The sequence below is a fragment of the Nestor notabilis genome, unplaced genomic scaffold (assembly GCF_000696875.1).
Source record: "Nestor notabilis isolate BGI_N333 unplaced genomic scaffold, ASM69687v1 scaffold7982, whole genome shotgun sequence".
Taxonomy (NCBI): Eukaryota; Metazoa; Chordata; class Aves; order Psittaciformes; family Psittacidae; genus Nestor; species Nestor notabilis.
The window spans coordinates 93776-119731 of NW_009916955.1; the positions used below are offsets into that span (position 1 = coordinate 93776).

General features: G+C 37.6%; 1 protein-coding gene across 1 annotated transcript in view; it reads right to left on the reverse strand.

Annotated features, from left to right (window-relative positions):
* RAP1GDS1 (RAP1, GTP-GDP dissociation stimulator 1) overlaps positions 1–25956 on the reverse strand; it is a gene marked incomplete at its 5' end in the record, with an annotated part of 63711 nt that overhangs the window by 5026 nt on the left and 32729 nt on the right. Inside the window, 9 exons of the mRNA XM_010024846.1 lie at positions 624–750; positions 3831–3970; positions 4881–5006; positions 6549–6683; positions 7090–7221; positions 7493–7636; positions 10333–10458; positions 12878–13006; positions 21102–21248. Coding sequence (XP_010023148.1) covers positions 624–750; positions 3831–3970; positions 4881–5006; positions 6549–6683; positions 7090–7221; positions 7493–7636; positions 10333–10458; positions 12878–13006; positions 21102–21248 — 1206 coding nt within the window. The remainder of the gene's footprint in view (positions 1–623; positions 751–3830; positions 3971–4880; positions 5007–6548; positions 6684–7089; positions 7222–7492; positions 7637–10332; positions 10459–12877; positions 13007–21101; positions 21249–25956) is intronic.

The following is a 25956-nucleotide window of genomic DNA, read 5'->3' on the forward strand; positions in this document are numbered from 1 at the left end:
TGATACTAAGTAATATTGCTTTAATTCCTTACCTTAGTTAATAAGCAAGCAGATAGGATAAACAAAACCTCTGGTGGGCATTTGCCCTTTTGTTTGGTAAGCTGAGGTATGACAAAGGCCTTCATATGGTAACTTTTGCACTCATTTCTGTGGAACTTCATTAAGACATTTTTGGGACATTATCCACCTTTGTGTGTATTCTCTAGCTCTCACTAATCAGGTAGGTGAAAGCTTTGCTTTGGTAAGCCCTCTCAAAGGGGATTAATCAGTCCTGTGTGGGAATGTGAAGGTTAGGTCATGTAGTCTCCACTCTTACAGTACGATTTTGTTCCCTGTAGCCTTCTGGGTTTTACCCAAAATTTGAAAGTTATGTTGAAGGCCCTTTCTAGATCATGTGGTCAACTGCCAGAATGATGGAGCAGACACTGTATTACCAGCAAACTCCAGTTTGCTGCATGACCTGATTGCCTGCCTGTCTGCATGAATTACATGTCTGTGCTACTGAAAGGCAAGGGGAAGGAGGAGGCTGTTCTACATTGCAAAAGAAACTCGCACAGCTTTCCTGCTGCAACCTCTCTTGGGCACAGACTGGAAAGAAGACAGTTCACTGCTGGGATACTCACCTAACTCTAAAGCCGCTATCAATGCCAGTGCAACGAGAGCTTCGTTTTGCATTATTACGTGTTCACTGGTTGCCATGGTTACTAAATGCTTGATGCCTCCGCTCTGTACAATGGTCCTAATTACATCCTAAAATAAATAGAAATAGAAAAAAACCTGTTACATACAAACTGTATTAAACAGTGAAATTGTGGATGCTGTGTTATCTTTGGGTAAGGATATGCTTTGGCTTTATGCACATATAATCACTTTATACATGAATGTACATGCATGTGGGCCTATAGATGATCTGCATTACACTGCAATTTTAAGATACCTGTTAATGAAAACCAGTTAACCACATAACTAAGACGCACATAACTGACTCTTTTCCAAGTTACACTGTGTAACTCAAGTTCTTGTGATGTGCCATCGATTGCCTAACAAGTGCTTTTTGTTATGTTTGAATTCCGCTGGTGTACAAAGATGATTAATTTTCCCTTATTAATGTTGTGATGTTCAGAGCAGCTTATCAAAAGCACCCAACAAACCACATATTTGGGATAAAGAGACACAAGAACATAGTTTTAACGAAGTCATCAAATCCTTAATCTCTCTCCATGAATTTTCAGTTTCTTTGAAGTGTTCAGAGGTGTGAGATCACAAATATTACACCTTACTATGCAGTAGAAATGATGTACTTAAAAAAGAGATTTTTGGAAATGGGCAGGAAAATGAAGAGCATTCTCTTGAAGTATTATGGAATTTTCCTTCAAATATAAAGCAGGTTAGGAATGGATAATTATGGGATAACAATGTTTTGGTTTCTGTTCTAAAGCCAGCAATTAAATGAACTGTTGCCCAGTATCTAAGAAACGAAAATGTTGACTGGTTAAATGGCTTTAAAGCAGTTTAAAAACATGCAATCTAAAATTTGACCCAACTTACATATGCGACAAAGGATGAAAAAAGATTTCTGGTGTTTGCAGGCCTTTTATTACTTGTTAATTATCATTAAAAAGTGAGTTTGCACCAAATATTTTCACAATTATATGTCCCCAAAATACTTGCAGAAATGTTTGCCTGAAAATCACGTACTGGCATGCCGAAGGGAAAAACTGTTCAAGGAAATGTGGTCTGGCTTTTATTATTTTTTTATTTTTTTTGTTCTGTAGGTGCACAAAGTTTTGAAATAGTAGCTATTTCTTGATATAAGGATGACATCCCTTTCTAACTTCAGCCGCAAGCCAGAACTCATAAAGTGATAAATGTGCTTAGAATGATTTCTGTTCCAGTGCTTGCACAGGCTATGCAGTGATGTTCTTGATGCAAGGAAACACAGTATGATCTTCATCCTTGAAAACTGAAATATTTTCAGGTAGTCATACTGATGGTGCTAGTGGCACAGGTCATAGCCTAATGACTAAAGAATTTCATATTTAAACCCTTCCCTCCCCCCCCGCCCCCCGAATGACATAATGTATGTAAGCATGTAAGTGTTCTTATACTTTTCCTTATTTGCAGTGATGTGTTTTATTGTTTGTGATTTTCTGGTGGAACTCCAAAGTAGTTTTGAGACTTCACTGAATAATATGGGAACTGCTAATTTGTTAGAATTGGTGTACAATTTTGACTATATAAATTCTGGGAATCGATCAGCACCTCTGATGTAAAATCTTTTACTTTGTAGGTGAACATCACCCTCTAAAAGGCAGTACCCAATAGACAGAAGAGGTGACAACAGTCAGGTTTGGCGTTAAGTGTGGCTTAACTCACAAATACCCACTTCACTTTTTTAGAATGAGACATAAGTTTTCTGAACTATTGTTGCCTTTGTAAATATTATCCCAAATCCTTTAAAATTAAAGACTAAACTCAAATCCAGTGTGCTGCAAGAACAGTAGTTGTACTCATAATTCAAACCTAGAGGGCAGTAAAAGCATTAAAACCCCCACCGTCTCATCTCTTTTCCTCTTCCAGGTTTCCTCTATGACTACGCAAACCACATCAAAGTTCATGTGTGATAATTCTGTTAACTTCTATATTAATACCTATTTGATGCCATCAATACCATCTCTCTATTGCTGAATTCTGTTTTCCTGTAGAGAATATTGATAATTGCATCTGTGGCAGCATTTGCCACCAGTGCATGCATCTTGGTGTCCTGGGTTCAGTGCTTAAACCATGACACCTGAGGACTGTGTGTGGGGTGTATAAACAATGAGAACTCAGAAAAAATGAAACCTGATCAGTTTCAGAGGCTGAATATAAAACAGAGAATGGGCACTAGAAAGAGACAGTAATATTAGAAATGAGCAGATTTACATCTCTGTAAGGCCTGCTGATTTGTTTTGGGACAGGCTCAGTATAGATCAAGCCAACGATATGCTTTTGACTTCACAAATGCCATGCATGAATGAAGAGGTCACTGTTAAAGGCTGAGTTCTCAACATCATGCTTGCTATTTAAGTTCAGTCATGCAGCCTGTGTTCATACGGGTGAATGTGAGAAATGAAGTCTAAGCCTGAAATAGCTTGTTTCCAGAAGAGATGCTTTTGTCGTTTTTCAGGTTATGTTTGTCTAATACTCTCTTGAGCAAGGATAGTGGACTTGGACTGCTTATGTAAAGGTATTTAGTTGATGCAGATGTGATGGGAGGGTCAGAACTCATCTGTCCCACAGTTTCTTTTAATATTGTACCTTTTGCTATACACAAGCAAGCTTTTGTTAGAATTTGGAATTCTAGTTTGTTAGACTTTTAAAACTCTGAAATATGCTAAAAGAACAACAGAGGAACAGACTTTATCTGGAACTCAGTTTTATATAAATATATGGCAAGATCATAACAATTGAGTGCAATGATTCTTCATATATAGCATTACTAAAACGTAGTATGTCATGCTGAATTTCTACAGGATACAATGTAAATAAAAATGAGTCAGGACATAGCCATGTGAATCCTAGCAGTATTCCTTCAGCTGGTCTGTCACTCTGAAAGTGTTCTGCTTCGTTTAATGACTTCATTTTTTCTTTAACTACATAGTTCCAGTGAGCACTTAAACCTGTCACTTATGTCTGACTAGCACGTCTTGGAGGCAGAACAGATGTAACACATGAATTAACCAGCCTGGCTCTCCAGAAGGATTACATACCGGAAGGCTTAGTTACCGATACCAAGTGCAAAGGTAACTCTTCATTCTTACAAACTGACCTTTTCACCACTAACTTACTTTTGATTTGCTGTGTCGTATAAGTGCAGAAAGTAGTCTGTTGGACTCTCCCATCACACCTGCGTGATCCTTGGCTTCACACCACTCCACCAGTCGTTCTACCAGTTTGACATTTTTGCCCAGCTGTTCAGCTGCTTCTGCTGTATGGTACCAGAGCCAACAACACAACAAAAAAGTTGTCACTTTTTAAAGCAAGTGCTAGAAAAATAAGCTGAAAGTTACTAACTAGAAGGTGTTAGTAGAACTACGCTAGCTTGCGTTAACAGTGGGAGAAGTCTAGGTTGAATGGAAGCAAGTGCAGCAGTCAAAATGGACACAAAATTCAGGAAAACATTTATAATCCACTTTTTGAAAACAACTTTTCAGTCCAGATACTGAGGCTTGTGCATTGATTAGGGAAAATACAGGTGATGTCACTCCCAGGTGAGTTAGCTCAAAAATGTAGAACCAGGAGGAAGCACTGTGGTTGGTTAGATTTGGTTTTATGGACTATGTCACATTAGTTTATTCAGTGAATTTCTATTTCACATCTAATACTTTGCTAGAACTAGAATGGATCTTTTGAAAAAATCTGCAGGGCTGGGTCAAAAATAACTACTTTGGGGTTTTATAAATCCCCATCCTGGAACAAGCTGTTAAACTAAAAGGTGCTTGTTCATTTTGAAATCACAGTTTATCAATTTAGTGCTTTAGTCTGTTCCAGGGAGGTAGGTACAGCCAGGAAATGCAGAAAGTGAACAGCAAAACAGGAGTGGTAGCTTGAAACAGGCCTCAATACATAGTTGTAAAGTGTCAGTGTAGGAGAGTTCTGAAATACAAAAGTAAATAAGCATTTGACACCTATTCCAAGGGTCCCTGGCAGTCAATTCAGGAGTTCTGAAAAAAAACCAACCCACATTCCTCTCCCTTTGCATATGTATTAGAGTTATTTCAAGACTTCAGGAGTAAAATTTTAAAAACCTCTCTGCTTCTCCCTTTTAAGAATCTTGGCAGCATATTACAGACTGAACCAAAGAGAATCACTTAACATAGAGAACAGTTTATTTTTACCTTGTGCATCTATTAACATTCTTAATGTTCCCAGCAGCTTGAACTGAACAGGGGGCATCTCCGATCTGAGAAATTTCAATACAGCTTCTGCAACACCAGCTGATAGCATCTTAGCCTTATTTACAACTGCATGAATAAAGAACAGGGATGATCTCAAGAGCATTTCTGGAAGATGCAGTTTATTTCCAAGATGGTCTTGAAGCAAGTTTTCAGACACAGTTTGAAATGTAGCTTTGGAACACAGACCTCAGGAACGTGAGTGTGCGCTGACAGTACTGTGTTGTGGAAAAATCGTCACAGTTGCTAAGACACAGGTGCGAAATTAAGCGCTTTCTCCTACCGTGTGCATCTGATTTTCAGTGTTCTGCCTGAATGTAAGCTGAAGATTAGACTTTACCCTCTTGGTCTAGGATCTAGGAAAAGGGTCTTCCAAAGAAGTCAAGTAGAAGCCCAGGCTAGTGCTTGCACCCCAAAATATGACAAAACTTCTCTGAGTCCCAACAACATTCTTCTATTTCATATAGGCAAAGGAACTAAAGCATCCAATCAGCAAAATAACGTCTTACCCCGTTCCGGTATTATTCTATTTGTAGCCTGACATGGCTGGAGCCTATAGTCGGTGTACTGTTCCCCCCACCCCAGACTCCTTTGTCTATTCTCCGCTTTCATAGAGCTCTCTGAAATATATGTAAGGTGCAAACTTGGTCCAATATTTTACTTCGATAAAAGTATTTATTTCATCGTCAGTGGTGTTTAACAAGCAGTTAGTCACTGAGGCCTGTTACTACTTGCCCATTTTTCTGTAACAAGATACATGAAATTTTATGTAGGTCTCTGGCAGACATCCCTGAGCATAGGCTACAGAGAAGCTTGCTGACTGATGGAAGCTAATAGAATTACTCACCTAAGAAAGGCGGCATACCACTACTGCTGCATGGGTTTATGTATGTATGAATGGTTGTTTTTAGGAAGTTGTGATTTGTCAAAACTGAAAATAGTAAAACAAGGTTAAATGGATGAAAGACTTACTTTTTTGGCTTGGTATGAGGAATCATACACAAAAATTAGACTTGCTTTGTTTTTGTGTGCATATGCTCTGCCTTTTATGCTTGGGTAATCAAAATTTATACAAATTAAGTTATTAAAAATGACAGAATTAGCATTCAGTTCATTGCCTACAAACAGTAACTAATTGCAGTGAGCTAGCTATTCTAACAGTCTATGTCCAGCTCTAATTTGGGATTTGCCAAAGCCTCATAAGTTACAGTGAGATGCAGTGTTTCAGCAAAGTGGGCACTGCTTTTTGGTGGAACCCTCAGCTGTGAGAGAGACCCCAAGTGAAACAAATGAGTAACAAAACAAATGCAGTGCTCTGGACAGGAAGGATTAAGAAATCATATCTGACGCCTCCTTAGCTCCTGGCCTATTACAAAGCTGCCCTTTCCTTGGTGGGGATAATACTGTGGGATCAAAGTGGCAAATGACAGTCAGTAGCCCTGTGATGTATTTAAAAAACTGCTTGTCACCACTGCTGTGCAAAAGACATGAAAGCAGTGATGGGCCTGAATGAAAAGCAGCAGTGTGACCTGCCTCTAGACTGCCTAGAGGGGAGCAGTGGGAGAACAGAATTTCACCTTTAGCTAAGTAGCAGTGCAAAGTGAGGCTTACCAGGAATAGCCAGGTTTCTGAGAGCACTCAGTGCTGCGTGCTGCACAGTTACATTTCCATCCTCCACATGTCTGTCTAGCAGATCCATCAGCTTTTGAACTATGCCATTATCCACCATATGGATGCAGTTTCCGTCTATGCAGGATAAGACAAGTTACTTGTTAGTGGAAAATTACTACTAAGACTTTTACAAGAGCTTTTTAAGAATAGGAGGATTATTTCCTTGTTCTTTTCAAGATTTCATTGTTGAGAATCTGACCACCATCATCAATGGGAGTTGCAGTGCTCATGACAAATTTAGATGAGTGATGTAAGAAACACTGAAGAAGGCGGAAATCCCCTATACCTCTTTGCGAATGTGAAACAATATTTTTAAAGTAAGCTTGATGCTTTTCAGGATTGTAAAGTATAAAAATACTGATGTTGCTGTATAGCTCAATACCAACTTTTTACTGTGACACGCAGTTTTTGTAGCTGTACAGACAGTGAATGATAGAAGGGCACAGATAAATTTACATAAGCTATTATGGCCTATTCTTACCATTTCTGGCAAAATTTGCAATAGCCAATGCTCCTGCAAGTTGTAGCTGATGGCTGTTGGAAGGAATCCATGAAAGGACTCTTTGGAATACGCTGCCTTTTCCTCCTTCAAATAACTTTTGCATGGATTCATCTGGGGTAAAAAAGCATAGACAGTCAGCGAGCCAAAGTGTTTGTTAGGGAAAATTATTTTCTTTATTTTTGTGAAGCTCTGCTGGCTTCACTGCAGTTGATTCAGTCCTGCAGTGGGATAAGAGGCAAAATCTGACCTATTAAATGTTAACTGGCAGGTAGCAAGTCCTCTAGATTATTTAGAAAACTAATAAACAGTAAAATTCAGCAGCTAAATGGCATTACACATATCTGATGTTGTTTTGCAGAAGATAGTGACACAGCGTACTCACCTCCAAGCAATAATAAAACCATAAGATCAGAAGCTGTTTTAAGCTCTGCAACATCATCCTCTTTGTCACTGTCCACAGTCTTCTGGACAATCTCAAGTAGGCACTCCACCAAGCCAGCTTCAACCAGCTGCAGTTTAATGACATCTGAAGAACAGCATGGATAATGGGCTCAGAATCATGATTTTAAATACATCTACTGTACATATACACAGGACAGGCCGTGAAATAAAGTAGTGATGTCAATGGTGGCACTGACACCTTATGTAGATAAAACTGTGACTTATTTAAGTTTTCAGGGCCATCTTCTCTTACTACTCATCTACCAGGCATTCCCCAGCGCTGGACCACCTGTAGAGCACCACTGTACACTGAAGCTGTATGGCGCTGCTCTTCCCCTCTCAAAAATGAGGGTATTTCTCTACAGCAAACTTCTGCCATCTCAGTCATCATGCAGCAGACTCATAAGGACTGTGCTGTGTTTGGGCTTTCCAAAGACTTTGGACTGTGTGGCAGAACAAAGTTAGGGTTTCTTATTCTATTTCACATGCAGAAGAGCTACTGACTTCACTGAGACATGCATGTATAAAATATAGAACTTTTTGATGAAATCTGAGCAAGTAATCACCCATTTTGTTTAGCTGAGCCAAGATTCCTGAAAAAATGCAGGAGTACTGTAAGGCCAAATCCAAAAGGCTGGGTTGTAAGAGAAATTTGTTACTGAAGAAAAACTGGAAACCGATGAGGCAAACTAATTTCTTATGTATTGGCAACAAGGCTCAACAGATAAGGTGATAGGCATGTTTTTTAGGTGGTGATACAGGACTTAGGAGCAATATTTTTTGTATTTTTTCTACGAAACCATCTTTGACAGATATTTCCCTGTGAACTTGAAGCTTGCAACCTCCTTTAATGCCTAACCTCCCTTTCTGTTAAGTGGAATGGCAGGTCGTCTGATGCTGCGTTATGTCTTTTTATTATGTGAAAGTGATTCAGGTGGGTTTTGCACGCTGATTTTTAGAAAGCAGAGTCACAAACCTCTGCAGAAATAGGCAAACAAATGGATTTCTCTTAGCTTTCCACATGGAATGGTGTTTCAACAATGAGGAGTTTAACTAAGTTAAAATATTTTCAAAGGCCAAAGCTTATTGGGTGTGCGAAAGTGTTCTATCTCTGGTGAAGGATGTGTCTGACTCTCAATTTCCTGTTATCACAAGGCTTTTTGCCTGAGTGATATTCATTGTTTCTCTAAGAGTGCCTGACCTTCCCATGAACTTTGTTAGGGAATGCAAAATACCCAGTTGCGATTTTTTTAAATAGGCACTTTTGCACTGAGGTGCTTTAAAAACTAGAGTTCCCTTAGTTACAGAATACCAGGTTGCAGATGTTCTGTGATTTGAAATATAAATTGCTACACTAGTGTGCTTCAACAACAACAAAACACAACCCTCAAAAAAACCCTAGCCACTAAAATCCAGACTCTGCAAGTGCTTCATTTAGATGTTTTTGCTTCTTGAGTTATTGCTTATTATTTACAATCAAAAGCACCTAGACAGTACCTGCACAGTGAACTCATTTAAGTATGCCCTGAACCCAGGGTGGAGGAGCTTGGCTGACTACCTCTAACATGCAAGCACCTGAGTTACATTCAGCAGCAGTAAACTTACCAGATTGTATTGTGACTATAAAACATAGTCTAAGAAAAATTAAGCATCTGAACTGAAATATTTCAAACTCGCAAAAGGTTCAACCCAATTCAGTGTCAGTCTCCAAGGATGGAACTATTTCTGAGCAACTTGCTAATTAGGGTATAAAAAACTAATATGTTTTGGCAAAATGTGCATTTTTAGAACTGAAAAAATGAATCCTGTTTTCATATACCACTTAAAAGAAAATAAATTTTAGACTGAAGTAAAAATTTGTCTCGATTTATACTATGTAAACCAGACAGAGAGAGAGTCTATGTGTACAACAGAGTAAGATGAAACCTAAATCTTTAGTTTACAATTTGTCTAATAATTTATTCCATTCAAACATGCTTTAATGCTGAAGTGATTAAAACAAGATTATAGAGCAATCAAATACTGTGATGTCTTCAATACTCAGAACTGCTTCCCACTTCAGTCCAGCTCCACCTGTTAACTCATTTCTTTGTTTCCATTAAGGGCAGATGGCAGATGATGCAAACCACCCAGAACTCCCTGGGGAGGAACATCCTGGAGGGGTGATCGGGCACATAGCACTTTCTGCTCCAGCTTGAGCAATGAATGAAACTTGAGTCTCCTGGGGCTACCGTAATTTATGCTGCCAAACGCCCATATTAAATTCATATGATCTGTCAATGAACAGTGAGGGAAGAGTGCTGAGCTCTGCAATTAACATACCCCCTGCAAAAATAATGTGCATGGGAAATGGAACTGCCAGTTGTTCAATGATCCCAGGAAATGATGCAATGACTGATGTCCTGGTGCTGTAATAGACTATGAACGCTTGAGCCAGTGTTTTGCAGACAAGTGTTGTAAAGCCCTCTAAAAAGTGGCTTTTGATATTCCCACCACAGGTTCAGGGAAATAAAATATAATCATCTACACAGTGAATCAGAGGTGGCTGATTGTTATTGACAGGAGCCAACAACAATTTGTTGGCTCCTATCACATGCTCAGACAATTAAGGCCTATTCACTTTATATACAAATATCACCACAAGGATCAGCTGTGGTGGCTTGTGGACAAAGCAGCCAGTTACACTGCATTTAGTCCCTGAAAAAGACACCAGTATACCAAATTACATATAAGGGAATGAATAAAAAATAGTGTAAGGAAGAAGAAAAATCCAATTCTCACCATTTTCTGCCAGGGGAGCCAAAACTTCAAAAATCATCTCTCTTTTATCATGCTCTATTTGCTTCTTGAACAGTTTCACGAGCTCTTCAGCAATGTTCGTATAGGCAAACTGCTCTTTACTTGACTCTGTGAAGCAAAAGGAAAAAAACAGTATCAAGTAAACAAACCACATCAAAAGGTAGGACTCATTTTCTTCTCTTTGTTACCAGGTTTATTCAGTAAGATGACTAATAGTGCTCTTCAGACAAGAACAATAGACTTGTGCTTGTCACTAAGTGAAAAGAAAAATGTCTTAACACTTTAGTTAAATGCACTGACCTGACTTATAATTAAGGCTTTTAAATATATGGCCAAGGCTGTTGGGGCTGTTTCTGCCCAACAGCATGTAAAGGTAGCTATAGTAACAGGAACATTACAAAAATACATATATAGTCCTTAATTGCTCTCAGTTTAACAGGAAGACTAGCAGATTATGTACTGCATTTTTTATGGGAGAGAGGAAGAGTCATAACTGAATGCTTTAACATTTACATGGTTTCACGATGGTGACACTTCCTTTGAAATCTGTGCATAGCTATTGCAGGGCCATTTCACGCTAAACAGATAAAGCAGCTTTACAGATGGGCTAGCTTGCTACTAGGAGGTCAGCCAGTAGATAACAGTTCTTCATATGTGGATTCAACAAAAGCATCTCTTGTTCCATTGCCTGTATCTTATTCCTCCTCATTGGCAGTATTACAGGGGATGCAGGTGGTAGGGCTGGTGTTCTGCATTCTTCAGTTGCCACCTCCTGAGAGCCATCTGTAGTTAGGAAACCTTCCAGCACCTTTGCTACTGCTCTAATGAGTGGCTTGGGATTATTTTAATGTAGAAGTGACCCAAAGGACTGGGGAAAAGCACGAAGTGCAGATCTAGACCCTTTTGTGCATGTCCCATTGTTGTTTTCTCTCAATATGCATGACTGCGTAGCATATTCTAAGTGGAATTTTGACCTTTCCAGTATTTTTAAAAGCAGAACCATCACTCTATTTATTGGGCTTTTGCCCTGCTTTGACACAGAGTAAGTTTCATATAATGCTTCTCAAGGGATCTGCACAATGCAGTTGTCTCTTAAGTGATGAAAAATTACAACCTCAGAATAAAATTCCCTGAAGTTACAAGGCAAAAATAAAATATTACAGTTACGATGTGATTGACTAAGATATTGCTTAAGGGAGATTAAAGTATTGCAAGCTAAATTAATTTTGTGCCAATCTTAAAGAACAAGCATCTTTATCTGTGTATGGGAACAGGAAGTCAAGCAGCTGCCACTAAGCTTGTTTCCCATGGTTCTGATTACCCAACTGGACAGAGCTGAATCTTTCTAAACAGGGAAAGGTAATACAGTTCTCGGTGAAGATTCCATTTATTATATTTAATATCCTTATGACTTTAGTTGCATTTAAGCACTAGAATTTCCAGGATACAACTCCATTATATTTTCTGCTATGCAAACACAATACACAGTGCCCATACTGAAGATCTTTCATCTATTGATTTCTTTAGTGCTATTTTGATGGTTCTTTCTGTTGTAGATGTGTTAAGTTGATGTTGACTTGCCTGCTATAAGCAAAGGTATTCTGCATGTGATCAGACTGCACTAGAGAACACTATATTCTCTTTGGCCTTAAAATCTATGAACTTAGAACAGTTGTGAGTAACTTCAGGCCTCCAAATAGTACAAACTCACAGATAAATTTTTCATGTTTTGAACTGATGAATTGTCTTAGAAATACAGGATGATATTGTAACTGCTATATTACTGTACTCCAGTGCATAAAAAAAAACCCCCTAAGACTAAAATTTCATAGAATAATTTAGCAGAAGAACAGCAACGTACAACATAAGTGATGATAAAACACAGGCTCTAACAACCTGTTGGTTTACACTTGGTGGAATTCAAATGAAAACTAATCCACTTGCAAAGACATTGGATCATAGCAGGACCACAAACTTCAGTTTAAGTAAGTGAAGCTGTAACTACGCTTGCTAAAAATAACATCTATAGCTTAGTAGTAGCATTCGTGACTTATACATGCAAGTATTTAGACTGGAACATGTTAAAACTCTACATCTAAAACAATATTGTGTAGGCAGATTTATGAACTGTGACTGTCTCAGTTTCATTCAGTGATTTCCATGAGCCAGATTTAATCCTGATATAACTTTATGGTGCTACACCAGGATACATTATTTATATTATTAATAAATAATTCACAGTAAGTAGCAATGCTCAAGAAATACTGTTTAGATGATTTAGAGTGTGCTTAGTTGCATTGAAGAATGTTAACGTAAAACATACGGTTGTTCTAAGTACTCAAATTTCAGTTACTGAAGGGGGGGAAGACAACTATAGATTTTGGAGACAATAAGCAGAAACTGTTTGCTTTAAATTTTGAATTTACAAAAAGGCATGGAACAAGCATCAGTGCAAGGCTTTTGTTAGTCTTAATACTAAACTTTATGAAAACTGGATATAAATTTGAGATTAATATTATGGACTTACCAAGTTCTGCTAAATTGCCAAATGCAACAAGGCACATCTCTGTCAGAGCTGCATTTTGGCAATGAATACCCAACAATTTCACTAATGTAGGAATAACACCCATATTGATAAGCTGTGACTGCAGGGTATCTACATAAAAAGAAAGTACAACAGTGAGTTAGCATTTCTGTTCCTAGTACTATTCTTTAAACCAAAAAAGCATTTTTCACACAATATAACTTCTACGCTGAGTGGAATTACAATGTCTGTCTCCTCTACTATTCTACACTAGAATTTGGTCAGACTTAAGCTATGGACACATCATTTCCCCTGTCCCTGGCAATTGATGTGTTCCCAGAAATATTCCCTCCTAATCTGGTCATAGGGTATAGTGAATTATGCATCTACTGATAATCTTTTGGTTATCAGGTTGGGTCTGATTCTGAGCTCACTGAGACTAGCTGACTGAAATCAAACAAAACTCTGTCAGTAAAATAATTATTTGAGAGCTTGTTCCTATATACTGTTTTCCCTTAAAGATCAAAACTGGAAAACTGTAATTAGAATGAATATAAACTGGCACTGAAATAAACATGAAAAGTTTTATAAACACAGGAAGTCACAATGTAGATTATGAGGAGCTTGAGAAAAAAGAAAGTTTAATAAGGACAAAAAATGGAAGGTTTCAGAAAAGTCTTTAGAAGCCATTCTGATAACTTCTTGCATAGGATGAAAGTTTATAGTATTTACAAGTAAGAAAGTTATTGCTTCTAGATGTCTGCAAATAGAAAGATGCTTTGATGGTTAGGCAGAAACATGATTGTTTTAAAAGATTATTTATAACGATATTTTCTTTTACACATTTTACCTATAACATAGCAAAGAAGAAAAACATTGTTTCACGGTTGAATAGAATGAAGCAGACATGAACACACCAGATGTTGCTTAGTAATTTCCCTAAGCATCTTTTTTCCTTTGTTTCGAAGCACTTTAACTATGTTTAAATGTTACAGACTTGAACTAGGGATCCAAAGCCCAGATAATTGAATTACTTCATTTAGCTTTGGGTCAAGGCCTACAGGGGAATTTAGTATTATTTTTAAAGGAATTCATTCTGAGCAACTGAAATCAGGTAGAGATTTTATATTTCTGGAATCAGAGCCATACAAATGGCAAATTTTACAGGGAGATAAAAACATCTTACATCTTAAGTCTAGCAAATTTAGTACCATCTCACGCTCTCGGAAAACTCTTTGCCTTCAAGATTCTGCCAAGTGTGTTTTGAAATTTTCATATAATAAAAATTATGAAAAGATTCTGGAATGTTTAGTTCATTTATATTCAGTGTAAAATATTTTAGTAATGATGATCAGTTTGGTACACTAAATAAGTAAATGGCATGGTTACTACAGGTTACCGGGGATAAGCAGGAATCCTTATGGTTTCACATCTTTAATAAAACTGTATTACTTACCAGTAACTGAATTTCCCTTTTTTGGGGGGAGGGGTAACCTCTTCCACAGATTCATGGTCTTTAGAGAAATTTATGAGAACGCCATGTCAGACATCAAAGAGCTGTTGAAGTTGTCAAATTTCAGGTAAGTACAAATTGCACTAGCGCATGCATTGAATGCCATTTTACCTCCAGCAGATGTGTGAGTCACTATTACACCCTCCTACTTCATTCCCAACTGACTGTAAAAATCTGTCTCTGAATAGGAAAATCGGGGAGGGGGTAGATGGAATGGTTCTGTGGAGAAAATGATCATGTAGGAGAACTCGAGTTACTGGTAAATAATCTGGTTTTGTCTTCGGTTTGTGATTGTCCCCTGCAGACACTTAAAAATTCTGAAGGAAAAATGGTAGTCATGTAGAGTAGGAGAACAAAGACACAAACCACAAATGCCATAGAAAATGATGTGGAAAGAAATTGCTTTGTTACTAGATTATGCCTTTAGTCACTTGTCACTCTAAAATCATTTTATCCAACTGTAATGGACAAAGAGACAATTAATCTCTGTGGGCTTCATTTGGCAAAACGTTCTGACATCAGAAGCATATAAACTATTTTGAGCAGGTTTGGTTTTTTTTTTCTGCTGTCTCTTTCTGAGTACAAAGTATATGAAAAGCACAGAGGAGAAGTGGAAAAAGGGAAACCATATCTGTCTTTGAAAGATAACAGGAATTTTCAGAGGCAAGTAGAAGGATATACTGTTGTTCAAGAGAGCATGAGCACACTGATTAAAGGGCCTCTAGAATTCCCAAGTAGGAAAAAGAAAACAGACCAAGAAAGATCAATTGTACTTGGTCAAAAGTCAGGTATTATACCTGACTCTGTACCTCTGATTTGCCTGAAGTAAAAAGATGGCACCTGAGCACAGGAATGGTCTACAGTGGTAAGAACAGGATTACAGGAACTGCCAATAAGGTGAATATTGACGCTTTAACCACAGTAAGTGAAAGGATAGATTTTCTCCTTTGCCAAAGTCAGGACCACCCCGTGAGTCACAAAACTGCACAAGAGGCAAAACCTTTGAAAATAAAAGGCTGCCAGCGGCTATTTGTGATGTTTATTCTTAAGCACGGGCTTGCCATACAAATTCTGGGCTTGTCATTTTCATCTGTTGTTACCACCAGTAACAGGCTCTTTCTCTAGTAAATACAAAAGCAAAGTCTAATAAGAGAAAAGTATTAGGCTTCTCACTGGTATGGAGACCTACAGTACTTCAGAGTAATTAAAAGCATCCAAGTGGTTCTGTCTTAGCTGAGGGGACTGCCAGTGATTCTCTGGCTGTCCTATGAAAGATCGCAAGCTGGGTAACTTGGAATAACTGTGTGTCTCAACCTTTCATTGCAGGAAGTGTTAAGGCCCTACTAGAGCAGGAGACAAATCCAAGGGCCACATGCATCCATCCTACAAGCAGTTGCCTGGCACAGGACCAAAGTGAGCCATGAAGCCAGGCAACATCATGTCTCAGGATGAAACAAGCATTTCTATGCGCTTCCTAAGCAGAACTTTATGCAGAGTGAGCAGGAAGCATGAAAACCCAAATGCCTCTTCTGAATTTATGACTTAAACCCACAAAAGAAACTCCCACAAATTTTACACTGCTATCACATGTTGCACTAGTAAGATGCCTCTGTGTTCTCTCAGGGTGAAAAGCACTGACAGTGATGCTGTACAGATGCATATACAGGTAGATAAAAGGCAATCAATACATGCGCCAGCACAAAGAATTACCTACCGAAAACTTGAATTTCAATGGCTCCATGTCCTTCGGTGACACACATGGAAACTCCAAAGAGTAAGATCTGGGGAGAATATCCCAAATTGAGAACTTTATTGGGGGCATTTGAGTTTAAAATACTGATTTAGGCTAGTTCATGATTTTGGACAGAATTTCAGAAAACAATAGTCATTTCGTGTTTCATCAGTAACTGTGATTATAATGCTAAAGGAAAATCTGTTTTGTACAAATTGGTGGCATAATTTCATACCCTAGAGAAACCTGCTTACGATCCCCACATCTATGTTAAATCATCATATAACGTAAGTAATTGTATTGATTATCTCACTGTCATAAAAGCATACTTTTTACCTGGTCTTACATGCTTTAGGTTACTTTGCATTTAATTATATTTAGGTCTGAAAGCATGCTAGACATCTTTAGCTGTGATGTAAATGAAACAAAAACCATGGCAAGCATGAAAATTAGCAAAGAGAAGTCTTAGAAGGAAGCATTACTGAAATACTGCTGTTAGACCATAATAATGGCGCTATAAATCTCCCTTTCATTTCTTGTACATTTACATAGCTTCTGCAGATGCTAAAGAGTGCAAATCAGTTCCCAACATTCATTCCAGTCACTAAGAGCTTTGTGAGAATAAAAAAGGCTTGGCAGTTGTATGATTTGACATCAGAATGTTACATCTTACAAAGGCACTGAAGAAAAGACAACCTTGACAGACTGAAGTTTAATATGAAATGAGATGAGGAAGCAATTACAAACATAATTATTTTTATCTACATATATGCACCCATATATAAACACATGCATACTTTCCACACATGCATGTGGTATTCAGTTAACTTCTGATCTCCAATTTGACTACCTAATAAGCCAACTGGCCTAGTTCTTCCATTATTTCTGCATTTCTTTAAAAATGCTTTTGTGGTTTCTTTTATAAATCTCAAGAGACAATCAGCTACCATATAGACTGATGCCATTAACTTGTAAATAGTCTTGACTCACGGGATTATGAGATCTGCGGAATAACTACTCATGTTGCTCTTTCACCTGAGTGTTTGTGTATGATTGTTAGTTTTATCAGATTAGTTTTTCATTCTTTTATCAAAGTCTGCTTTGCCTCTTGCTCTTAAGAAGATTCATAGATACACACAAAGTATACGTAACAATAACAGTCTTCAGAATGGGAGAAGCTCAACAATGTGCTGAACTCCCTGAAAGGTGTTGAAACAGCAGCTTTAAGCCAAATAAAGTTTGCATAGCTTGTCAAAGAAAGAATTATTCTAGGGTTTTGGCCAAAGCTGCTGCTTTTGGTATTAAGCTATAAGCAAAAACATTCAAATGTGTGTGACATGTTTGTTTCATTCCTACCCATATCTGCAACTTCACCTTTTAAGAATTAACTAATGGACATCAGGAATGAGGTATTTGTGTCAGACTGAATTTGGGTAGTAAAATATTATTATTGCAGAAAGGATAAAGATAATCTGGGCTGAAGACAAAGGAATGTGTCCCATCCACTAAAACCCTCTGATTTTTAGCAATGCAATTAAAAATAGGCACTTTCGTTTTTTAAGCTTAGAAGAACTGTGAGAGATGCCAAAGCCGAGTTTGTTCTGTTCACAGGGTGTAGCCACTAATGAAATAAGATACCAAGGAGGCAGAGGAAGAACTGAGAGACAGCAGGCAAAAATAATTCCTGAACACAGCAGATGGCACAAGAACCTTGTCAAGAGAATCTTAGTTTCAAAGCTCAGATAATAGCGTTATAAATGCAGTTACAATTCAAGCTGAGTGTCCAGAATTGAAACGAGATACAAGAATGCTCCATTAGCTTGCTCTGTTTAGGAAAAGAAAATATTATTTATAGCTGCTTTTTAGTTGCCATTTTTTAAAAACTCATGTGTGATAAATCCCTATGAAAATTGAAAAACTTAAAAGTACTCAAGAATTAGTGTCTCATGTTTAAAAAATATAGTTGATAGCTATTATAAAGTAATAGCTATTGGAAAAAGAGGGCAATTATTTGACTGGGAATGATGAACTGTTTAGAACGAAATAAAACAACTTGGATACTCTTTGCTTGTAAAATGCTAAGGACTTGAAAATATTATGGTGTTCACAGATAATTAGATGCAACTAAGTACCAAATGTGCTTTAAGTGTCCTTATCTGGATAGCCAGTACAACTTAAAAGAATGCAAATCATTAAAAGTGGTAAAGGAATCTTCAAAGTCCCCACCTGTAATTTTGTAACATAGCATGCTAAGCAGGGAAAGATTACAGAAACAAGAAAAGAGAAGGTAGAAGTGGTGTTTCAAAGGCTGAAACACTTCTTCCTTACATTTCTAATAATTTTTCTTTTATTTTTGTCCAATTTGTTTCCAGAACTACAGACAAAGCAACCCGGGATGCTAGGCTGCAATCCCATACTCCTCATCCTTCAGGAAAACCAATGCAGTGCTTCTCGTCTTTGTAAGTAACATGGGATCAAGTCTTTGCAAGTGAATCTGCTAACCTGTGAGCACAAGCAACTGTTGGGACAATCTGAGTTTAACAGTAATGAACTGTATTTACTCAGGATATTATCCATCTGATGCTGCAATGCATGGAAGCAAGTGGTTGTCTTGGGCTCACATGTGACACTGACTGTTGTTTTGAAAGTCTGCAATGGTCCAGAGGTGATATTTTTAGAGCAGTTCACAAGTATGGTCCAATTGTACTTGCAGCTCTTAAGACAAAGCTGACAAGACAGGTCACCTGCCCGTGTTGGCATTCACGTGCTGCAGGTACAGTCATTGAGATGTCTTCTAAAAATTTAACCCTCTGACTCACAATTTATTTTTTAATATTGATTTGTCAGATTATTTGGGGTTTAATTCAGCGGTTGTCCAGTAGGTGAGCAAATTTGCAATGGAACTAGAGGACACAAGTCTTACACAGCATACCCATGGGTGCTGGGCCAAACAGGAGCTGGGTCCCTACCAAAAGGCCCTGTCTGATGGAGAACACCAAATATGTGGGGTTCGAGAGGGTTTGGTAAGCCCCCAGCATTCCTCCCTGATGTGGTAGGACAGGGTAGTGTCCTGTGTCCTCCCAGGTCCAGGAGCTGGGAATACTTCAGCATTTCTCACTTCTGACACTTTTTCAGTGGCTCCTGTGAATATTGCATCAGTTCATTAGTTTGTGTGAGATGAAAGATGTTTAGCAGAGTAGAGAGCAGCTAGCGAATCCTCCTAGTTGTTACTGAACTACACAACTGCTTTATTGATTGCATCAGAGTAAGATGTCTTACTAGATGGAATGAGTCATTTATTCAACGTTCATAACACTTAAACTGTTCAGAAGCTGCTTGTTTGGGAGATTTATCTCATAATTAGTTTTCCTAGGGAAGATCTGCTGAGAGCTCGGTCACCGAAGCTAAGCTGATACACTATCTCTACACAGCACTTTTGGACTCTTCTGTCTTGAGCTACCAAATATACTGGATGCTCACTAGTCCTAATTAATCCAGATGATTCTGATAGTCTAGAGGTGTGAATATCTATTTGCTTCAAATATTTTAATGAATAAAGAAAATATGAAGTTAACATTATGAAATACAATAAAAAGTGACACTCATGCAGACATCAAACAATACAGTTCCTGAAAACCATATGAAATAAAGGCACTAGAAAGTCGCTATTTGGAGGAGAAGGAAGAAGTACTATAAAAAATGTATTCTTAGATAATACCAAAAAAAGAAAGAGGAGAAAGCAGAGAAAAAAGGAATGTAAGAACAAGAGAAAGAGATGAGACACATACAATAGTGGTATTTGTAGGTGGATAAGTAACACTGAAAGCTGAGAGCTCCAGAGAGTTGGCAGAGAAAACACACAAGGAAACTATGCTAGAAGAGATGATAAAGCAGATTAAAATGCATACAGTAAAGGTAAAACCAACAAAAAGTTAAGCCTATAGACTATCCTGAAAAGTAGAAGAGTTTAGGGGACATAGGCTTGGAAAGTGAATTACAGGATGTGTAACTTTAAGGAAACGGTGAGTAGCTAATAAAGAAGCTATTTCTTCCTAAGATAACAGTACAATTCAGGAAGTGGGCATGACTGAAGACAGAATGTAATTAGCTAACTACATTTGCAGTCTGTATCATTACAAGTCAGAAGAATAACCTCTACTTAGCTTTCCTCATTTATCCCAATTTTCTCAGAGATTTAAATCTTGAAAAACTTGGAAATGTGTGAACACCGTAAAATATGCTTTGGCATATTACCATGCTTGTGTACAGAAGCCAACTAGGTACTAAAATATCAATATGTTTGTACAACTGGTGTAGAACTCTGTTTTTTACCCTCAGTGGTCAAGGATTTCTCATTTAAAATACTATCTGGTGTTTTTGTCCCAGTCTCTAAACATCTCCATTTGATGGGATAAAGAACATAAACTTGTAATTTGTAGACACAGAACACTGTTGAACATACAACATAAATTATTCCCAATTTATCTTAGAAAAAAGTAACATGATTTTACATACATTTCACAAGGAGAAAAATTATTAAAGAAAACTGCTTGGCATACATACCCTCAAATCATCAACAAGACAACACTGCATGCCTGCAGCAAATTAATCTTATGGTGGTGTTTGATACTAAATGAAAAAGAGAGGATTTAATGCAGCCTTCTAATTTACTTCTGTAAATCTGTTTCTTCCTAAGGTGTGTATTGTTTTTAGACAAAGCAGTAAATTTCAGATGTTGATTTTAAAACTTTATACAACACGCTATATGGAATTGCATCAGGAAGATATCTAGTATTTTTGGGAACATAATTTTAATGAAAATAAAACTGCATATATGAATTGAGGTACTTGATCTTTTCAGAATAACTTAGTGTTAGTATCCACAATATAAACCTACAGTTGACTTTAACTTTTATTTTTTCTCTTTTTTTGATGGGGTTGTTCTCCTGGTAGACATAAAGCAAATTTTTGGTGTTGTTTACCATTCTCATTGCTATAGTTCATCAGCATGCCACAAAAGACAGTCAAGAGCTTCTCACTGGCTGGATCTGTTTTACTGCACAGTGACCTTATATGGTCTACTACAATATGTGCACCACCTGCATGGTCAACTGCGTTCCTGCCCTCATCTGTAAAACAAAGAGTTACATTAAAAAAAAAATGAAACCAAACCCCATTGTAGAGTCCCAAACATAACAGTAATCATACAAAACAAAGGTTTTAAACAGAGTGAAGTCATTCCGCCAATGTTGTCAAATTCATCTAGAGAGATGCTTGAGGTCCAGCTTTTAGTGCAACAGAGCTAGGAAAATGAAAACACCTACAACAAAAGGGATTAACCACCTGGCACTGATACCTTTGTAAGGAAGTTCTGTGTTTGAGGCAGAGCTGCTGGAGCTGAAAAGAAATATTCTGAAGATACATTGGGTTTTGCCAGAGGGAGGTTCTCAGCACTTTACAATGCCTGGTCCATACACCCTTGTGGACCAGTTAAATTGCCATTATGCAGGTCGAGAAATTGAAATATAAAAAATCAATTGCTTATGTTAACTTTAAAACAAAATGGGTGATAAAATGGACAAAGCAGACAGAGGTACTAGTTTCCAGTCACAAACTGTGTTCATGCACTTGTTCTGCCATACTGCATGTTCTTTGTACTTCTATACCTGAAATTTAATACCACTATCAACTTATTTTGTATGGCTAAAAGAAAAATTTGCTCTGCATCTCTAAAAGACTACAATGTTCTGAGGTGTCGTAAATAACACACCATAATCTTTGTATGGAACTCTTTCTGTATAACAAATCAGATTTGTTGTATCAGTGTAGGAATAAAGGAAAAATTTGCCTTCTCTTACAGTAATTGGCAATACTGCTTCCTTTCCTGGCAGGTAATCAGCAACAGACAACAATCAATAACCTAAATTCCAGGGCTTCCAAAAGAAGGTATTTCCAAGTGAGTTACAGTTGGAATCAACTGGAAAATGTGGACGAAAACAAAACCCTGGGGGAAAAAAGTGATTAAAGCAAAAGTTTTGCAAAATAAGAAGAAAAAAACCCCACCTCTCTCCTCAATTTCTTAATGGCGCCAAAGCAAAACTCATCTTTCCTTTGTTATTCACTGCTATATTGTCACTTGTCTCTCTCTTTCCATCATACAGAGGTCAAGCTACCAAGTTTTCTGCCATGTATTCAGTATGAAAACTAAGGTTGTCCACATTTATAATATGATCTTTCACTATAAAGTGTTCTAGAGCTCTGCACAAAGAAGTTTCTAAATCTTTCAATTCCTGTTAATACTATTTATGAGGCATATATACCCCTTACGTACTCTCTATATAAAAAATAAGTATTGTATATAAGCCTACACTATATAATGGAAATGGAAATAAACGTATACATAAGGGGTATATATAGGAACTTCAGATAATTTGCTGAGTGGAGCTGAAGGAGGAAGAGTAATTCTTGGTGTATCTTAACTATTACATTTTTTACCAAAGTAGTGTTTTGCAGAATAACTGAGATGCGTGTGGCAGAGGAAAACCATCTCTGCCATCACTGTCTCTGCCTGGGGCATGATGGCGACATCAGGGGACTGTGTTTCACTGCAGGTATGTATATTCCATTTTGAAAAAGAAGAAACTAAAATCTGTTTACAGTCAAAAAAAGTCAAGATTCTATGTCAAGGAGGAACTATTAAAAAGGAGAATTATAAAAGAAATCCCTCACATTCTTGACTCAGTGACAAATGTAGGTATAATGCTGACATGAATGTAAGTCCTACAGCAAAACACAGTGAGACAATATAGTCAGGTGTTCAGATTCAGTACTTATGTTTACCAAATCAGCAGAGAAAACAACAAACTTGGCTGGAATAGTCCAGCATCCTGCTTTATGCATCCTTCTCTTGCATTTTTTTAATTGCAGAAGTTACACAAATACATGGTTTTGTATTTGACTCACCTGTTTTGTGAGTCAAAACAACTTGGTCACTGATTCTGGATCAGATGGACTGAATGTGTTCCTCAAATTACGATAATGAAATTGAAATTGACAAACTAAAACCATGATACAAATAAGCTTGAAATAAGAATCCAGGTGTTGAGCTCGATCCTATGTTTTGATATGGAATTGAATATAAAATAAGTAAGCAAAGGATAGTACAATGGTAGCGTTAGGTGAGGGTTTGGAAGCAAGGGTTAAAAAAAGAAAAGCCAATTATAAGCCAAGTTCCTTACCTGGATAGAATTTGGCACAACTCCACTGAAAATAATTGTTTGATAAGATTTTCATTTGTTGGAAGATATAACTTGTATGTCCTTTTACTTCCTTTCTCTGGTTTGTCAAAGAAATTCTATATAAAACCTGCTGTATCTTTAAGTACACAATAGTCTGTCACTTCAAATACATGACAAAATTCTTATCAGCACCGTATTTTTGTTAGATAAATAATCAGCTTCCGCTGTACAGACAGCAAAAGTAAGGCAGAATGATTCAGAAACAAATCTCACTCCGAGAAATGTCTCTCTGTCTCTGTAGTATACTCAAAAAGTTAGGTTAAAATGAACTTCAGGATCCCTCCCAAGTAGGTGACAGGCTGTAAGTGCCAGACTTTGATGTTGCTACGTAAACTGGTAGATTAATGAAATTGAGTTTGTTGCTCTACCTCTTTCCCATGCCCTGTGTAGCTGCTTCTCTCCTCTAGGAACCTGGATGAAGAACAGACCTGAGCTAGTGCTATAATTAGGATCTCCAGTTGCTGCCTTCTTATGCCCAAGAGGATTAACTCAGCTCATTAGTGCAGGGCCAGCAAGAATCCTGTACCAGATGTAGGAGGAAAATTCTGAAGGGCCTGAACACCCGCTCCAAGCTGAGGCTATGACACCCTGTTGCATCCCCAAGCAAAAAGTGTACTTCTGACTCAGAATGCTCCATGTACTTATTACTGACTTGCTTCTCCCTGCTCTGTCGCTAAGAAACAGATTTTGCACACAAGAATGCTCACCGAACTCCAAATCATTTACAGTCAAAACAAGACCACAGCATGTTGCCATTTCTTGTACTCAATCCAAGTATTACCCTCCAGTTCAGCAGCTCTGTGAACTCCCACACTTAATGTGCTTCCAGCCTCCCAGAAGCTGTGTTGAAATTTTTTCCTGTGACCTTCTTAAATAAACATTTGCTATTCCTAAGAGATCAGTGATTGAACGGTTTAATGAGAGCATTCACATTTCTATCTTAAAATGCTTCATAGCAGCTCACAAAGGGCAATGCTGCTGTATAGCTTTTTTTTTTTTCAGCACACGTAATACTGTTTAAAGATGCCAGAATGACAACCCAAGACCACAGGGATTGGTTTTTCTCCCTACAAAATGTACGGTAAGATTTATTACAGAATGACTTACTACTTCCACGATGTTCTTTAGCCTGGGTGCAATGGAACCATCTCTAAGAAATAGTACGGTCTCTTTTTCTATCCCAAGCTGCTCACCGGAGTTTTATGCAAAACTGGGTTTTAATGTGGATCATCAAATTACTTTGCCTGCTCATATTCTCCCTGTGAACAGTCTCGTCATATTTCCCCGTGGCTCAGCCATGCCTGCTTCAATGGATGCCCAAGTCAAAGATCTTTTTTTAGTGCTTATGACAGGTAGGTCTTCAAAATGCAGCGCTTAGAGTAGTTTCATTTTGCTTTTCCCAGGATGTGTTTGTATAATTTTCTCTTGAGTTTTCTTCCCGTTTAACCAGAGTTAAGGGTTAAACCCTTAACCAAACCACTCTGTCATAAAAGGTTAAGAAGAAAAAAAGAACTAAAGCAACAGCTTAAAGTATGAAAACAAAGTGTAAGCTATATACAGGCAATGAGTTATTTCTAAACCATATGCACCAATACTTTAATTTTTGTCACTACTGTAAGCTTATTATTTCTGGAAATATATCAAAGAGCTGTGCCATAACACAGGCAGATAACAGAAAATACTTTTGCAAACAGCTCACCTGGTGATCTTTAATCCAAACCTTAAATTAGCTTTGTTGTTTTCATACTGAGCCCTTTTTTTTAATATAAAATTTGAGCTCTGCCAATCCAAGTGACATTAAAGAAGCATAGGCATCTCTCATAGATTAGGACAAAAACGTTTCTTATTCATGATCGATCAGGCTATAGAGCTGTGTCTTCACAAGAAAAAAAAACTACAGTTTTAGACAGTTATAAGCACTCATGTTTTACCCAATTTTAGTTAAGTTTTAAAATATAGCAGTCTGGTTCCTCTGTTATTCTGAACTTTAATATTTAAACTACAGTTTAGAAGTAATTTCAGAAATGTCCCTGGGCCTGCAAAGATGCACACTGTTATTTAAATGTGTATATGGTGAGTAAACCCACCAGCTAGTAAAAATTAGGTAGGCGTCTACAATTTTGGTGATGATGGTAACATAGCTACTTAAATAATGACTAAGTAAAAGCCAACCCTGGAGGAGTTTAAGGCCAGGCTGGACAGAGCCTTGGGCAACATAGCTTAGTGTGTGGTGTCTTAAGGTCCTTTCCAACCCTAACTATTCTATGATGCTATAGAAAATTATGTTTGGGATAGTCGTGTACTGAATGGTTGTTTGAAAGCTTGTCCATTTTTGTTTTGGTTTGGTTTTTTCACCAAAACAGGTAAGGTATGAACACTCTGTATTACCTTTCCCTATTATGATGGCCATAGTGCCTCTGCGTCCCCAACAGTTCTTTACTAAATCTTTGTTACCATATTTCCATTCTAAAATACGAATTTTGTTTTTCACAGTAAAATTTCACATGCAATGACATTTCTCAGTAGGGGTGCTCAAATT